The sequence below is a fragment of the Pteronotus mesoamericanus genome, unplaced genomic scaffold, assembly GCF_021234165.1.
Source record: "Pteronotus mesoamericanus isolate MK-2021 breed Mesoamerican mustached bat unplaced genomic scaffold, CSHL_Meso_final contig_42, whole genome shotgun sequence".
Taxonomy (NCBI): domain Eukaryota; kingdom Metazoa; phylum Chordata; class Mammalia; order Chiroptera; family Mormoopidae; genus Pteronotus; species Pteronotus mesoamericanus.
The window spans coordinates 6,064,223-6,076,594 of NW_026555157.1; the positions used below are offsets into that span (position 1 = coordinate 6,064,223).

Sequence of the window (12,372 nt, forward strand, 5' to 3'; positions counted from 1 at the left end):
TTTTGAACTTATTAGGTATCCTTTATAATGAACTGATAATGTTGAATGTGCTCATAGTTTATTAAAACAATCCACTCTTAATTGAAATTACAAATAAAGTACTTCACCTTTAGTTGATGAGAAATGGCTTTCATCTTAGGCCTTTACAATTGAAAGTCCTTCTTAGACTAAAAGTATGAAAACTTCGTAACTGTAGTTTGTAATTAGTCTTTCCTTTTGTCATACAACAGTATTTCATGAGAGAAGGCAAAGGCCCATGATAACCAGGTTCCTACACCATTGCTATTTTCCCTGAGCTGAGATAGGACACTGACAAAGATTGATCACACTGCAGAAATGTGTTATGTAATAATGGAATCCTAATAGTGGTTGTAAAATTTTATAGTTTAAGAAAATAATACAACCCTGGAGACATGTTCTAAAAAAACACCAATATGATGTTCGAAACAGAAAAGGTGAAATGTCTTTACTTTGCCTTGTAAAAATATTGATCAAATACTGTCAACATGGAAGTAAGAATACTGTAATTTTGGTTTTATTCTGAATTTGAAAAATGTCTTCTTGTGCTAAGACTACTTTAAACCTTTTATTTCCACATTTACCCAAGGGAACAATCTGGTGATTTTCAAGTGATCAGTTCATTTTTTTTTAAAGCAATATTGTATTATGGAGAGAAAACACTAATTTTGATGTCAGGAATCTAGTTTAGCATCATTGCCCTACTACTCAATAGTTGTGTGACTTTGTCTACAAAATGGAAATGACATCTTTCCTACATACCTTCAAAACTTTCAGTATCCTAGATCATTGTCAGTTTTCAATCCTGCTAGGTAGTGTTAAGGATTATTAAAGTTCAGGTAGTTCAAATAGATTAATCAAATGTTATAAGAGGGTGATATTTTAGGCAATAAATTTACTGCTCAAGATTCTGGGGCCATATGAAACTGGAGGTAGGACTGATGATTACGCTCTCTCCTCCCTTCATTTTACTAACAGTAGTAAAAGATAAAAACCTTTAAGAACTTTATCAAACAGGTTAAATGACTAATGGAAGTTGCCAATTTTGGAAACAAAGAATATTATATTTATTTAACAATAACAACTCTGTCAGGCAAATAGTTTCTCTCATTTTACAGAGAAGGATTTGTTGAGAAAGGTTAAGAAATTTGTTTATGATCACACAACATACTAGAGATGGAATTAAATAATTCAAACCTAGATTTGGGTGAGAAAGCCACTTTGATACCAATGATTTTCAAACTCGAACAAGCTTCAGAATGCTCACTCCAAACGCAGGGACCCAGATGGCCTTTGGGAACACGCATTTTCATAAACACATTGTGTAAATGGGATGTGGCCTGGGAGTCCTATTTAAGAAAAGAGCCCATTAGGTCTGAAAACTGTCTGTCCAAGAAAATCAGAGATCATATATCTTTATAATAAATTAGTATTTATTTGTTATTTTTATCTGGCTATTAACCAGAATACTCCTCAGTTACTGTAGTCCTAGAGTTCTTACCCAAGAGGCTATGTGATAAAGAATTTCAGGAGCATTTTATAAATGTAGAAGATTCTTGTTAAATTTCAGTCTGGAGAAAAATAAGCCTACCTTCCCTGAATTAATCATAAGATATAATTCATCATCCAGACCGGAACACTGTTGAGAGTGAAAGGAACACTATTAATAATAATGTCAAGACAATAGGCATTAACTGGAACCATCCCAAGCAAACTGAGACATGTGAGAGAGAAGTCAGTCAAACTTTCCTCACAGTGTCCTACCACTAATATACTATAGCTTTATACATTCCATACCATGTCCTAGTTCAAAACAATCTCTAAGTTTACTACCTGCTTCATTTTCTTATTCTGAAGTATATTATTTGAAAGGAAAAAAACCCTACATTTTAGTGTGCACAAAATCAATCCAAAATAGGGATGCAGCTTGAAGTACTAAAAGATAACACCAGCGAAGGGACTAAAGATCTGCATTCAAGTCCCAGAATGCTACTTCGTAGCTATGACCTAAAACAAATTATTTACCTTTCACTTGAGCCTCAGTTTCATCAGCTGTAAAATGAGGAGGAGAATATGGACTTCACTGTTATGTAACAAACACATTTGAAGGTGTCCCATAAAAGCTAGAAAACATTATATACATGGACAATAAATATGAAGGAAAACGTTACAAGACATTCTCTAACAGAATCTGCAGTGATATTACTAGGTCCTTACAGGTGTTTTTGAAATTAATATTTCCATTTCTCTCATTGGATTTCTGGGCAGGATTGTATTCTGGATCCCTCATACTCACAGAAATGACAGGGATGATTATTTTGTATAATGAACATCACAGCTGTGTTTATTATTAAATTATAACTCAAAAAGAAAAAACAGTTTCATTACCTTCAGCATCTACAGAAGTGGACATGACTTCCAGGAGCACGGTACTCCTACATTCTCACTACATATCAGCTGTGATGTCAAGTCCTCCGGCCCCATCTTTGGAGCCAAGAATAGTAGGTTTAGCACCAAGACAATCTTGCAGCATGAGTTTGTAGAAAAAGCACATGACTGAGTGTCAGGACCTTCGAGCATTGACTGCCTCAGCCACTACTTAGCCACATGAACTTAGGTTAAGATGTACCTGTAAAATGAAGGGATAGACTAGAGGATCATTAAGGACCCTACAAGCTCTGACATCCTTGGCATTTTGAGAGTCTAGATGACTTGTAAACTGCCTTTTTCTTGGGTAATTTCTTACCCTTTATCATAAAAGAAGGAAAAGTTTAAGCACAATTAAAAAGAAATAGACTTTAAAACAGAGATTTAAACAGATATATACAGATAAAATAGGTGTTCAACTAAGAAACATTTATTCTTTCCCACATGAAAGTGAAATTACAGTTGAAACATAAACTAAGAAACATTTGCTTTACAAGGTAATTTGCGATATGACCATGACTTTGAGGTGTTAGACAAGAAAATTAGTAAAGGCTCTGTAAGTTCTGAATTTTGCAATTCTGATACAATTTTGGCATTTTACATGTCTAGATGACTGCCTCATTTTTGGATATTTCCTTTACATTTTACAGTCTGTCCTAATTACAGAAGAAAACATTAAGCATACCGTTATAGAAACAGCAGGTTTAAACAGAGATTTTAAGTAACTTCAAGATACATTTGCAGGAAATATAAAGAAATAGTTGCTGAGTCAGGGAACACATTCATAGTCTCAATTATTTCCATTAATTATGGAAAACAAATACGAACCAAGTAACATTTGTCTTACAAGGTAACTGAATTCTTTTAATTTTGTAACAGGAGACATGTAAAACAGTTCCACATTTATACAATACTATTTTCAAAATAGGTTTTTCACTTCTAACAATGAAATTTCTCAGTAACAAGCTTTAGATACACAACTTAGCCCAGTGGGTATCATATTTGTCACAAGAAGCAACTACACACAAACAGTTCCCCCCACACCCCAAGCATCAGAAAGTGAAGTTAGACGATTAAGGCAGAAAAACAATATCCCTACAAAGTATAAATGATTAAGGCCCAAAGACCATGTTTACAAATGGACATAAGATCGCAATTATTCAACTAAGTAACTAACTTAATTAGTACAGTAACTCCTTTTCTTACTAATTCCTTATTTCTGATTCTAGGAATATGTATGCAGCACCTACTGGGCAAGACATTGGGAGCACAAAGAAGGATCAGACATAGTCCCAGTGATATGCTGGTAAATGCTGAACAACCAGCTCTTGATAGGAAAATAAGCAATTATAGCATTTATCAATTTTTATGGGGTAAGATACTCCCACTACAGCAAATTTCAAGCTACCAACAGTCAGCTAACTGGCTCACAACATTCCTAAAACTTTAAAATAAGCCAGCTCTAACACACCACACACTCAAGCAGCACGCAGTCTCTTCATGGGTACATATTTTAGAGAACAGAGAAGGATGGGGAAGACACAGATACAATTTAAGTAATTATATTTTTGTAAGTTGTTTTGAATGTTTAAAAAAAACACTAAAACCTGTGGAATTTTCCTACTTCTCTTTTTACTATACCAGTTTTCTCTTGCTTAAATTTATTTCAGCAGGGTCCTTAAGGAACATGTATAAAGGACCCATGGACAAAGACAACGGGGTCGGGCAGGGGGCGGGGTAGTGGGAGGTGGGGGTGGGTAGGACAGAGGAGAGTAATGGGGGGGAAATGGGGACAACTGTAATGGAAAACAATAAAAAAATTCTTCCAGGAAATTAAAATGTAGTAAAATGGAGGAAAGGAAAGCATGAGTGGGGTAAAAAGGAAAAATGACAAGGAAAACATCCTAAGATATATGCTAACTGTTTTCATGTTTAACTTGGAAGAAAATACCTACCGGGATAAGTACAAATATGATGTAACCTTTAAAATTCTATCATCCTTAAGCCATTTCAGTTCAGTTCACAGTCCAGAAGATTTGTCCTGTCCTCTTTGGCTACAGCTTTGATATTAGCTGGCTTCTCTTACACAATACTGAATGTACTGCTTCACATCACTCACAATATAAGCTCATAACAAAAGGAAAAACTAAATTGCAGAGTCTGAATACTTCCTTTGCACAGTCACCCCTTGTATCAGATCTTGGGCAAGTGCCGGCTGGAATGACCAGGAAATTCATCTGGCAGCAAAACATGGAGCCTGCAGGTTGGGCATGTCCCCTGCTGCATTAGCCAAGGTCTAATGCACTAAGGAGCAAAAAGATTCATGTCAGTCTCTCAGATTTAGTCTAGCAGAGGCAACTATTAATCTATATGTCAGGATTGTCAACCAAAATGACTATCAGTAAGTCTTAGCCTTGCCTGATGGATTGCCAAGCCAATTGCTGCAATTATGGCACCTTCACTATGGTTTGCTGAGTGACGTAGCTGGTAACAGAAGCACACTTTTCAACCAGTTTATTCTACTAAGATCCTTCCCCTGTCCCCAGTATTCAGGATGATTAGCAGTCCTTCCTAACGAAAAGGTTGAGGAGAGCTGCTATATTTTTTTTCTAGTTTATCATAGATCATTCTCATTTATAATCCAGAAAACATTAAAACTAAACATACGAAAGTCACCAATACTTTCTATCAAGTGCTTGTGGCACGTGAAGTTAAAATCCCTAGATGATGGATGCAGTTTTCAGACTGCTTTCTCTTTGGTGACAATGGTAGTACTCTTTACTATGAACTATCTGTTAAGCTGTTTGCTTGAAACCTAACTACACAAAAAGAAATTTTTACCTGTATGATTAATGGAGAGGCAGGTCAGATGAGAGAGGATTAAGAATAGGCACCATATATAAATCCCATTAAATTTAATCCTAAAAAGTAACCTGGATGAATTCCCTGCTTTCTATTCAGTGCATAATGGTAAAGAATGATGTAAGTTTTGTGAAGCTTTTAATTTCCAAATGAATTGGACTTTTAAAACTTTAAATGGGAAAGTCAGGTGGCTAAGTATCTGTCCTGGGGATCTTTTAAAAATCAGCCATTCTGTGCATATCTCTTCATATTAGGGCAGATGCAAAATATACTTCTGTAGCAGGTATCACATATCTTTGAAACAATGTTTTACAGATACAGCTTGAATGAGCTGGCTATTGTTCATTTCCCTGAGAAGCCTTTTCTGTGTAATATTATCTTTTCCAGTGTCAAATTATATCTCTGCAACAGAACACTTGGATCATAAATTGTATATCAATAGCACCTGCACAGCAGCACCACCAGGAGTTGATCTATACGAATGACAAGAATCAACAAAAGATGTGCCAGCCTCACATTTTTCTAACATCAAAACTCAAGTCTGAGCGTCTTCAAAAGCAAATACTGGAGCCTGCACAAACTACTAAGGTAAAGCTTATGCATTATAGCAGTAGAGGCCATTATTAGGTGTGGACAAAGGATGCTATGCGTTATTTATAGACGTGAAGGTGAAGTGGCACTATTGCTAAACTGCCACTAAATTGCCATGTCAATCAATATTCTTCCCAGTTCTATTCAAGTGAACTGCCTACTCTCTGTCATTTAAATCCCATCATTGTCCCATTCTCCTGTAAGGCGTATGGAGATCTGAGAAAGCGCAAAGCAATCCATAGCTAGGTATGTGAAAGCAGGTGTAAATACTTCTGTGTGGTACCCAAGAGCCCAGCATTCCTTCCAATGCAACTCAAGAAACAGCAGTGGATAATGATCCATGCAAATAATTTCAAGTAAGGCAGTACGAATCTCACTTAGTTGATTAATGGTAAAATATTCAAAAGAAAAGTTTACCTGAGAGTGGAATTTGTGAGCACAAGGCAAAACTGAGAGGTTTTCTGGGGAGAGATTCTCATGACAGATCACACAAGGCTCTTCTTCCTCTTCCTCATCATCCTAGGGAAAATACACATAAGATGCGTTCAGCTCATTTCTTTCTCTCAAATTTAAATTGATTTATAATCAACAGTTTCATTCTCACCAAATTATTGGCTCTTTCCCATGTGACAGGACCTTGTGAACCGACGGGCCTCCAGGCTGGTTTAGGGGGCTGGACAGCATTAGGCTGTGGTGGAGTCTGGCTGGGTGAAACACAACTACCATTCGGCACTGATTTTCCTTGACCCTGGAAAGAAGAATATTATACTTAATTTTTTTAGAATTGTCCTAAAGCAGGAAAAATGAATAGAATAGCACAGAATGTAGGATAGTAAGGATTAGCAAAAGGGTAAGGTCAATCAGATTAATGGTAACACTTGAAATAAAATGTTGGTATTATTATGTATACACTTAGAGCCAGGTAAAACAAAAATAACTATACATAGTCTTTTTTTTTAAATATTTATTTATTTATTTTTAATTTTAATTTATTTTTTCAAATACATTTGTCTCTGCCTAATCTTTTAATTTAAACGAATGTTTGTGGAAAATTAGAAAACAATTTCTCCTTTAGAGTCATTCAAGGTAACCTAGAGTAAATTTCAGAAGGGTCAGTTTACTCTGGAATGATCAGAGGTATACCAAAAAGACTTTTATTTTTTTTTTAATTATTTATTTACTTTTTAAATACATTTGTCTCTGACTCCCCCCCACCTCTTACCCTTGCCCCTTCCTAACTTCCCTCCCTCAGCTCTTCCCCTTTGGTTTTGTCCATGAGTCCTTGCTATATGTTCCTTGACTTTCCCCTTCCCTTCCCTTTCCCTGCCCCCCCCCTTCCCTCTTGTCTCTGTTGATTTCTTTTCCTTTCAGTGTTGCTGGTCATATTTTCCTTGCATCTTTGCATTGTTGGTTAGGTTCCGCTTATAGGTGAGATCATATGGTATTTGTCTTTCGCACCCTGGCTTATTTAGCTTAGCATGATGCTCTCCAGTTCCATCCATGCTGTTGCAAAGTTTAGTACTTCTTTTTTTCTTTCTGCTGCGTAGTACTCCATTGTGTATATGTACCATAATTTTTTGATCCAATCATCTACTAATGGGCATTTAGGTTGCTTCCAAGACTTGGCTATTGTAAATCGTGCTGCTATGAACATTGGGGTACATAGGTTCTTTTGTATTGGCGTTTTGGTGTTCTCAGGGTATATTCGCAGCAGGGGAATCGCTGGACCAAAAGGCAGTTCCATTTTCAGCTTTCTGAGGAAATTCCACACTGCTTTCCATAGTGGCTGCACCAGTCTGCGTTCCCACCAACAGTGGACTAGAGTTCCCTTTTCTCCACAGCCTCGCCAGCATCTGTTGTTTGTGGATCTGTTTATGATGGCCATTCTGACCGGTGTGAGGTGGTACCTCATGGTGGTTTTGATCTGCATTTCTCTGATGGCTAGTGATGCTGAGCATCCTTTCAAATGCCTCTGGGCCCTCTGTATCTCCTCCTTAGAAAAGCATCTGCCCAGGTCCTTTGCCCATTTTTTGATTGGATCGTTTGTCTTCTTGGAGTAGAGTCGAGTGAGTTCTTTATATATCTTGGAGATCAAACCTCTATCTGATGTATCATTAGCAAATATATTTTCCCATAAGGTTGGCTCCCTTTTCATTTTGCTGATGTTTTCTTTTGCCGTGCAGAAGCTTCTCATTTTGATGAGGTCCCACTTGTTTATTCTTTCCTTTATGTCCCTTGCTTTAGGAGATATATCAGTGAAAAAATTGCTGCGTGGGATATCTGAGAGTTTCCTGCCAATGTTCTCCTCGAGGACTTTGATGGTGTTGCGACTTATATTTAAGTCTTTTATCCATCTTGAGTTTATTTTTGTGTATGGTGTCAGCTGATGACCCAATTTCAATTTTTTGCATGTAGCCGTCCAGCTCTCCCAACACCATTTGTTGAAGAGGCTATTATTGCTCCATTTTATGCTTCTGCCCCCTTTGTCGAATATTAGATGTCCATAGAGACCTGGGCTTATTACTGGGCTTTCTATTCTGTTCCACTGGTCTATGGGTCTGTTCTTGTGCCAGTACCAGATTGCTTTCAGTATGGTGGCTTTGTAGTAGAGTTTGATGTCCGGTATTGTGATCCCTCCTACTTTGTGTTTCTTTCTCAAAATTGCTGCGGCTATTCGGTGTCGTTTATGGTTCCATATAAATTTTTGAAATGTCTGTTCTATTTCTGTGAAATACGTCATTGGTATCTTAATAGGGATTGCGTTGAATCTATAAATTGCTTTGGGTAGTATGGACATTTTGAGGATATTAATTCTTCCAATCCATGAGCACGGTATATGCTTCCATTTATATGTGTCTTCCTTAATTTCTTTTTTCAATGTTGTATAGTTTTCTTCATACAGGTCTTTTGTGTCTTTGGTTAAATTTATCCCTAGGTACTTTATCTTTTTTCGTGCTATATCGAATGGTATATTTTTTCTGATTTCTTCTTCTTCTATTGCATTGCTGGTGTACAAAAACGCCTTTGATTTCTGAATGTTGACTTTGTATCCTGCTGTCTTGCCAAATTCACTTATTAGGTTGAGTTTTTTGGTAGAGTCTACAGGGTTCTCTATGTACACTATCATGTCATCTGCAAACAACGATAGTTTTACTTCCTCCTTTTATCTCTTTCTCTTGTCTGACCGCTGTGGCTAGGACTTCCAATACGATGTTGAAAAGAAGCGGTGAGAGCGGACATCCTTGTCGTGTTCCCGATCTTAGTGGGAAAGCTTTCAGTTTTTGCCCGTTGAGTATGATATGAGCTGTAGGTTTTTCATATATGGCCTTTATTACGTTGAGGAATGCCCCATTTATTCCCATTTTGCTGAGTGTTTTGATCATAAATGGGTGCTGTACCTTATAGAATGCTTTTTCTGCATCTATTGAGATGATCATGTGGTTTTTGTCTTGTCGTTTATTGATGTGTTGTATCACGTTTACTGATTTGCGTATATTGAACCATCCCTGCATCCCTGGGATGAATCCCACTTGATCGTGATGGATAATCTTTTGAATGTATTGCTGGATGCGGTTTGCCAATATTTTGTTGAGGATTTTAGCATCTATGTTCATCAGCAAAATTGGCCTGTAGTTTTCTTTCTTTGTAGGGTCTTTATCTGGTTTTGGGATCAGGGTGATGCTGGCCTCATAGAAGGAGTCTGGCAGTCTTCCCTCCTCTTGGATTGTTTGGAATAGTCTGAGAAGGACAGGGGTTAGCTCTTCCTTAAATGTTTTGTAAAATTCTCCTGGGAAACCGTCTGGCCCTGGGCTTTTGTGTGCTGGGAGTTTCTTGATGACTGCTTCAATTTCCCCAGCTGTTATCGGTCTGTTCAAGCTTTCTGTTTCTTCCTCCTTCAGTGTTGGAAGATTATACTTTTCTAAAAATTTGTCCATTTCATCAAGATTTTCAAATTTCTTGGCATATAATTGTTCATAATAGTTTCTGATGATCATTTGTATTTCTGTGGTATCAGTTGTTATTTCTCCTCTTTCATTTCTGATATTATTAATTTGGTTCCTCTCCCTTTTATTCTTGATGAGTCTGCTTAATGGCTTGTCAACTTTATGAATCTTTTCAAAGAACCAGCTTCTGGATTGGATGATCCTCTGAATTGTTCTTTTTGTCTCTATGTCATTCAGTTCTGCTCTAATCTTGACTATTTCCTTCCTTCTACTTGCTCTGGGATTTATTTGTTGTTGTTTCTCCAGGTCTTGAAGTTGTAGTGTTAGGTCTTTTATTTGAAATGTTTCTATCTTTTCAAGGTAAGCCTGTATTGCTATGAACTTCCCTCTCAGGACCGCCTTTGCTGTGTCCCATAGGTTTTGGACAGTTGTCTGTTCATTTTCATTTGTTTCCAGAAATTTTTTGATTTCTTCTCTTATCTCATTATTGACCCATTCATTGTTTAATAGTGTACTGTTCAATCTCCATGAGTTTGCAAGTTTTTGAAGTTTCTCTTTGAGGTTGATTTTGAGTTTCAAGGCCTTGTGGTCTGAGAAAAAGTTTGGTATTATTTCAATTTCCTGAATTTGCTGAGGCTTGCTCTGTGTCCTATCATGTGGTCTATCTTTGAAAAACTGCCATGAGCATTTGAAAAGAATGTGTATTTTTCTTCTTTGGGATGTAAGGTTCTATATATGTCAGTTAAGTCTCTTTGATTCAGTGTTTCATTCAGTGCCACGATATGTTTATTAATGTTTTGTTTGGAAGATCTGTCCATTTTTGACAGTGGGGTGTTGAAATCCCCTACTATCAGTGTGTTGCTGTCTATATCTTTTTTGAAGTCATCCAACAATTTCCTTATAAACTTGGGGGCTCCTATATTGGGAGCATATAAGTTTACAATATTGATGTCTTCTTGATAGATTCTTCCTTTAAGTATGATAAAGTGCCCCTCTGGGTCTCTCTTTATGGCCTTTGCTTTGAAATCGACTTTGTCTGATACAAGTATGGCAACGCCAGCCTTTTTCTCATGTCCATTTGCTTGGAATATTATTTTCCATCCCTTTACTTTCAATCTGTGTAGGTCTTTTGCTCTGAGGTGGGTCTCTTGTAGGCAGCATATGTGTGGGTCATGTTTTCTTATCCATTCAGCTACCCTGTGTCTTTTGATTGGGGCATTTAGTCCATTCACATTGAGAGATATTACTGATAGAAACTTACTCATCTTTTCTCTTTGTACTTGTGTTCCTCTCTGTCTCATTCTTTTCCTTCATCTGCTTAAACCAGTCCCCTTAGCATATCTTGGAGTGCTGGTTTGGTAGAGATGTATTCTTTTAGCTTTCTTTTGTCTGGGAAACTCCATATTTCTCCTTCTATTTTAATGGAGAGCCTAGCTGGGTAGAGCAGCCTTGGCTGTAGACCCTTGCTTTTCATGGCTTGGAATATTTGTTGCCATTCCCTTCTGGCTTGTAGTGTTTCTGTTGAGAAGTCAGCTCCTAGGCGTATCGGGGCCCCCTTGTATGTTACTTTCTCCTTCTCCCTTGCTGCCTTGAGGATTCTCTCTTTGTCTTTGACATTTGCCATTTTAATGATGATGTGTCTTGGAGTGGACCTCCGTGGGTCCCTCTTGAGTGGGGTCCTCTGTGCCTCCTGGATCCATGAGAGCCTTTCTCTCCTCAAATTAGGGAAATTGTCCATCATTACTTTTTTGAGGAGGTTCTCTATCCCTTGCTCCTCTTCTTCTCCTTCTGGGATCCCTATTATACGGATATTAGTGCGTTTCAGGTTGTCCTGCATTTCCCTAAATGCTTCTTCATTCTTTTTGAGTCGTTTTTCCATTTCTTGTTCTTTCTGGGAGCTTTTTGCTACCTTGTCCTCCATCTCACTGATTCGATCCTCAGCTTCATCCAGCCTGCTTTGGATTCCTTCTACTGTGTTCTTCAATTCAGAAATGGTATTCTTCATATCCTCTTGTGTCTTCTTGATAGTTTCTATGTCCTTTTCCAGGCTGATATAGTTTGCTGTGAGATCCTGATAGTTTCTCTGCAGTTTCTCATAGTTCTCTTTGAGCTGCTGAGCTCATTGAGCTTCCTTAGAACCATTGTTTTGAATTCCATATCTGATAATTCCCTTGCCTCTATTTCATTTAGCTCTCTCTGTGGGGAGTCCCCTTTTCCACTCATTTGAGGGGAACTTCTTTTCTTCCCATTTTTGTGAGAGTCCGTTAAATATTTTTGTCCTTTACTTTTCTTTCTGGGCTTGCCTCTGATGATGTCAGTTGTTGACCCTATACAGCCTTGGGTTGTTTGTTTGAGCCTTTCAGGAGTCTAATGCCTGTGTCTGACTCCTGCTTGGAGCAGCTCTGTGACCCCTTCGGTCAGGGCTGAGCTATTTTTTGGGATCTCTCTGCGCTCTCATGCGGGCTCCTTGAGCGCGTTCCCAGCGTGGCAGGGTCCCCCACCTGCCTGGGCTCGCATGTTCTTGCCCCAG

The 12,372-nt window shown here is 37.8% G+C and overlaps 1 protein-coding gene across 1 annotated transcript in view; it reads right to left on the reverse strand.

The window, feature by feature from the left end:
• Nucleotides 1–3,785: 3,785 nt before the first annotated feature.
• The window catches only part of DZIP3 (DAZ interacting zinc finger protein 3), a 112,128-nt gene continuing 103,541 nt past the window's right edge, over nt 3,786–12,372 (reverse strand). The window contains exons 30-32 of the mRNA XM_054577330.1: nt 6,503–6,646; nt 6,316–6,417; nt 3,786–4,749 (exon numbers count right to left, since the gene is read on the reverse strand). Coding sequence (XP_054433305.1) covers nt 4,639–4,749; nt 6,316–6,417; nt 6,503–6,646 — 357 coding nt within the window. The 3' untranslated portion in view covers nt 3,786–4,638. The remainder of the gene's footprint in view (nt 4,750–6,315; nt 6,418–6,502; nt 6,647–12,372) is intronic.